Consider the following 5466-nt stretch of genomic DNA (forward strand, 5'->3'; position numbering starts at 1 on the left):
AGAGGAGAGATATACTAGGTAAGCGTAATACAACTTTATTTCTGCCACATGTCATTGTTTTGTCATTGATTACATTCCACTTTGCAACACACAGCAGAGACCTTATTGATTGATATTGATTGATTTCAATATTAATGGATCCAACACCAAAGATTCTTTTGTACCTTAAAATAATCTTTCCAAAATTGTTTCAGTGGTTCATTAACTCGTTCGAATGAGACATGAAACGGCTTCTAGCCATCTTTACAGTTAGCTAAATTTACCCGACAAAAGGGGGATAAGGCCCCAAAAGGACTAAAACTAATTGGAATTTAAAGATGTAGCAATTTTGGTTTCATATGGTTACAGCCCTATTTACTCTATTTTTTATTATCTTCACGTGGCTGTTTTCAGTCAATGTGTGTGTGTTTTTATGTTTGGTCTGTTGGCTTTTTGGTCAAATGTATTTTGCTACTCCTACTTTGCAGTAATTCTCTCATAAAATTTTCTCTCCAGTGTGCCACAAATATTACAGAACATTTCTTATGATGCTTCCATCCATTTCAGCAGTTATTTGTGTACAGTTCAACTTCATTTCCCCATATTTTATAGTCCTATAGAGGAACATATAAATCCAAACACACACTTATTTGTGAAAAAGGTTAACAAACTCTAAATCAACCCAAATGTCTGAACAGGCAACAGCAGCTGCCTCATTGGTCAGAAGCCTAAACATCACGAGGGAATTAAACATAATTTAACATCATTTTACGAAAAGACTGATGTGTTTGGTTAGTACATAGTACACATGCAGTTTATAGTATTATACAGTAGTGACCAGGCAATGGAGCCGTGGTATCGAAGTCCTGCCCATACACCTGCCCAACCAATCGCAAGTCAATCCCAGCTTTCAATCATGATGTTTTTCTATAAAAAAAAAACTAATAAAAACCAAACTTATCAGACAAATGAACAAGTTAACAAACATTAGCGTGATCATCACTACCTAAAATGACAAAACATCTTTAAGAAAAATGTATTTGCGGGGTACTTTGATTTTTTTAGTTTGGCCCATGTCCCAGCCACTAAAATAGAGGGGGCGGGGTTTACGACCTTTCCTGCAGTCAGCCATCAGGGGGCAATCCCGATGTTTTGGCTTCACTTAAACATACTATGCATCTGCCCCTGGTAGGGACATATGGTCTGAGGGATTCCAGGTCCCAATACCCAACAGTGATGCGGCAGGTCAGCACGCTCTCAATGGTTCCTCTGTAGAAGCTGTGCAAGAAGGGTGGGGGGAGGCTGGCTCTCTTTAGATGGCAGAGGCTGTGGAGACCCTGTTGGGCCTTCTTAGTCTGAGAGGTGCACCTGCGTGACCCACAAAGGTCATCGGCAATGTGTGCACACCTCCATTAAGGATCCGTTGATGAGAAGACAGTGTTGGGTGGCGTGGGCCTTCCTGAAGTCAGGTGTCATCACTTTTGTCTCATCGATGTTGAGAGACAGGTTGTTTCCCTGACACCAGAGTGCCATCCGATTCACCAAGCTGCACATGCTGTTTCGTGTGAGAAAATTTAGGATGCAGTTACAAATGAAGGTTTTAATGCCCAGGGGGCCCACTTCCATGCCGACCTCTGGGGAATTATTGAGTTGAATGCTGAACAGATTTGATGTGATGCACATGACTAGCCTCTCAAAGCACTTCCTTGTGAGTGGTGTAAGTGCTAAAGATTAACATTAATGGGTCATTGAGGCAGGACCCAATTGACTTCATCGGCACTGGGAAAATGGTGGTGGTCTTCCAGCACAGAGGGACGACTGCCTGGCTCAGGGACATGTTAAAGATGTTTTTGCAAGACTTCTTAGTTTCAGTCAAGACAAAATCCTGAGTTATTTTTATTTGCCTTACACACGGAATGATGTGTGCATGTAATGTGCTTGAACAGAAATGTTATAGACTTCTCTTTATTGATCCTTTTGAGATGACTCCCGCGAAGAAATTGAATTTCCAGCAGCAGTTTTCAGCAGCTTACAAAACACATGAATAGAAAAGAAAGAGGTATAAAAAATACAGTATAGGAAAAAACAGTATAAAATAACAACCTTTCAGCTAAAAAAAGACCTTTAGAGTAAATTAGCAGTTAAGAGCAGTTAGAGTGGCCAGGTATGTATGTAAATAGATTATTTATTAATTAATTGCACAGTGAAAGAGTGGCTACCACTCCTTCTCTTCTGTCCTCTTAACCCTATTTCCTCCTCCCCCTGGAGTGAGGAGTTGTACAGTCTGATGGCATGAGGGACAAAGGAGTTCTGCTGGTCCTACACTCGGGAAGGAGCAGCCTTCCACTGAACAGGCTCCTCTGGTTGCCATGACTGTGTGCAGAGGGGGGGCCGGCATTGTCAATAATGTCCAGCAATTTGTCCGGTGTCCTCCTCTCTGCCGCCGTCACCAGTAAGTCCAGCTCCATGCCGACCACAGAGCCAGTCTGCCTGATTAGTTTATCCAGTCTGGAGGTGTCCTTCTTGGATATGTTGCGCCCCCCCCCCCCCCCCCCCCCCCCCCCCCCGCATACCACAGCATAGAAGAAGACGCTGGTAACCACAGTTATAGTTTGTTTACATGTCCAATCCCCAGATAATTATTTAATTGACAATTAATGTGTCAGTGGCATGACATTACTGTGAGGGTGTGTTGGTTTTATGCACCTTAATAGCTCATCAGCACACATCCCTCAAATTGGATGCAGTTTTTTTCTGATCTGAGGGCTGCCATGTCCCCATATTCAAAGGCAGCATCAGCAGCACATGAGCAGATATCGGTGGCTTCTGGTTAGCATATATTGTGATGCTTTGTGAGACATTGACATCATATGCTGCACACTCCTAAGTTACATGTTTGTGGGTGGCAGCCTCTTTAAACACGTTCCAGTCCAGTCTGTGCAGTAAAAACAGTCCTGGAGGGCAAAGGTAGTTCCAGCTGGACACATTTTGAACTGCTTTGTCACTAGTTTTAACCTTTTCAACAACTGGTTCATAAACAAGAAAATGTCATCACAAAGATATTCTATGTGGCGCCACAGTGGGGCAGGGTGCAGTCTTGTATGTGTCACACATTTTGTCAACCCCCGAGGGTTTGCTCTTCTGTTTTTGACATGCTGATAAAATGTCAGAAAACAGATTTGCGGGGTTAAAGAAGGTGTGGGGATGAGCTGTTTGAAGTTCACCGATGGCCTTGTAAAGTATTGGTGGGGCACAATAAAACTATAGGATTCAAGCGAGGTGAAGCTGTGCTCCTGGCGGGAGGATGAGCCGCTGCTATCCAGCACCGAGCTTTCAACCCCCCGCTAAAGCTCCGACTGTAGGTCTAAGGTGCAGCAAAGCAGATCTGGGTCCATCTCCGGCCGGCTGCAGAGCCGTCTGATATTACGGCATTTGTATTAAATTGGCAGTTTCATAACCGGTTAAAAATGTCTCGTACTGGTGGTAAATAGCAGTCCAGTGGACTTCAGCAGGCATCAAGTTCACAATAATCACACTTGGGGTCAAGTGTACTTGGATCCGGGCCCAGGGGCTGTACCTGATGTGAATCCCCCTTACTGCAACATAGCCTATGCCATTATATAATTTCACCTGTATTTTCCTTCTTTTAAATAAGATGTTTCCACCATAAATTTGGGCACAAAAATGCATCGGAATACAGAAAATGAAGTGTTTGACGCTAACAAAAATCCTGGGGGAGGACAACCAGAACTCCCACCAAATGCACATTATAAGCCATGAAAAATCATACGGAATGTTTTTGATGCCCAACCGTCATCTCTTATTGCCCATTCAAATCAGTCCAGAACCCATGCTGATGGCAAGGCTACAGGAAAATGTCATTCAAATACACTAAGAACAGCCCTGCTTTAAGGAAATAGCAGCTGTATCTCAGGCTCTCTTTGAAGACTTCCTAAAGTGTTAGCTATAGTGTGCTGTACACTGTCTGTGCAGAGGTGTGTCAGTGTGCATCTGCTGTGGCAGAAAGCTTTGGGCAGGAGTGCGACAGCCTCTTATTATCTCCAGTGTGAAATAATAACTATTGAAGTTAATCTGTAGTTGGACAGCAGTGCTCCAGAGTTCTGCTTCACTTGCACAATGCCACTGAAAGAGTCACTACAAACAATGTGTCTTCTAGATTTGGACCACAATGGGTATTGTGTTATCCTGACTCTTGTTTTCTTATAATGGAATGGTCTAATAAAATCAATCAATCTCTGGGGTTATGGGGCACTCTTTCACTCTGGGGTCTTGTTATGTAGAAGGGGATGGGAGGTTTTACCTGTTGGTCCCAGGTATTTATTGTCTCATAATCAATGCATGACACAGGCAGACTTTGGACGATTTTTTTTTTTTTATATTTACTGGGACAGCCATTCAAAAGCCCAATAAAGAAAAGAATCTAAAAAAAACAGGATTCATACAAGCCAGTGTGAAAATTGGGCTTTAAATTTAGCATAGGCAATGCTATCTTTAACATAATAATTCACATTTAACACAGTTAACAAAATATTTTTGAGTTGTGGACAACACAAGACACTTGAGGACGTCATCTTGGGCTTTGGGGAACTGATCGACATTTTCCTCATTTTCTGACATGTCATAGACCAAACAACTCATTCATCCAGCCCAAAAAATAATCAACAGGTTAAAATAGTTAGTTGCAGCCCTATTGCTAATGCAAAACCCATGTCTCTGTTCCTTCCCCAGGTTCTCCTGCCCTAGCCTGTGAGCACTATGGCAGCCCGCAGCAGGAGGTGACTGCCACGATGAGGAGGAACGACAGTTACCTGCCAGTCCCTGGCGAAGAGAAGAGCCTGGATGTGGACTTTGTCAACACCAAGGACGGGAGCGACGAGTCCATAGTAAGACACTACATGCATGTTATCCTTCCAGTGCTACTGGCTTGAGAAGCCCCTGACTGCAGCCCCGCAGACCTCAATGTGGGCGGAGTTAAACGTTTAACCACGCCCCGTCTCCAACTCATTTAATACGGTGTCCGAAGAGGGACAAGAAACCTTAATGGATGTGGCGAAATGTAGCGATTAAAACATAATGAACTTAATCTTTGGTTTTACAAATTATGAAATACAATATTGACACATTTCACAAAACATTAAATTATCTTAATAAAGCATTAAATTATGAAAAAAGTAATATATTTTAATATGTATTTATCATAATCAAATGTAACCTGATTTTCTAAATGTTATCAAAATTAAAGAATCATGAGACTATAATATCATATATTTTATATAATATAATGTATATAATATCTTTATATATATACACTATATAATATATATCTATATAGAATAACACCAATAATTCTGAAAATAAGTTTAATAACATATACAACAATAATAACAACAACAATAATAAGAGTAATCTGCATACACTGTGGTTTGATTTATAGCGTCAGATCAAACTACATAAGAGGAAAAAGAT

General features: G+C 41.6%; 1 protein-coding gene across 7 annotated transcripts in view; it reads left to right on the forward strand.

The window, feature by feature from the left end:
- Positions 1–5466, forward strand: part of LOC116690507 (anoctamin-1) — a 148247-nt gene that overhangs the window by 5667 nt on the left and 137114 nt on the right. For all 7 annotated transcript variants that reach the window (XM_032517519.1, XM_032517514.1, XM_032517513.1 and 4 more), the window contains one exon: positions 4729–4883. In XM_032517519.1, the coding sequence (XP_032373410.1) occupies positions 4788–4883 (96 nt within the window). In that variant the 5' untranslated portion in view covers positions 4729–4787. The remainder of the gene's footprint in view (positions 1–4728; positions 4884–5466) is intronic.

The sequence above is a fragment of the Etheostoma spectabile genome, chromosome 6, assembly GCF_008692095.1.
Source record: "Etheostoma spectabile isolate EspeVRDwgs_2016 chromosome 6, UIUC_Espe_1.0, whole genome shotgun sequence".
NCBI lineage: Eukaryota > Metazoa > Chordata > Actinopteri > Perciformes > Percidae > Etheostoma > Etheostoma spectabile.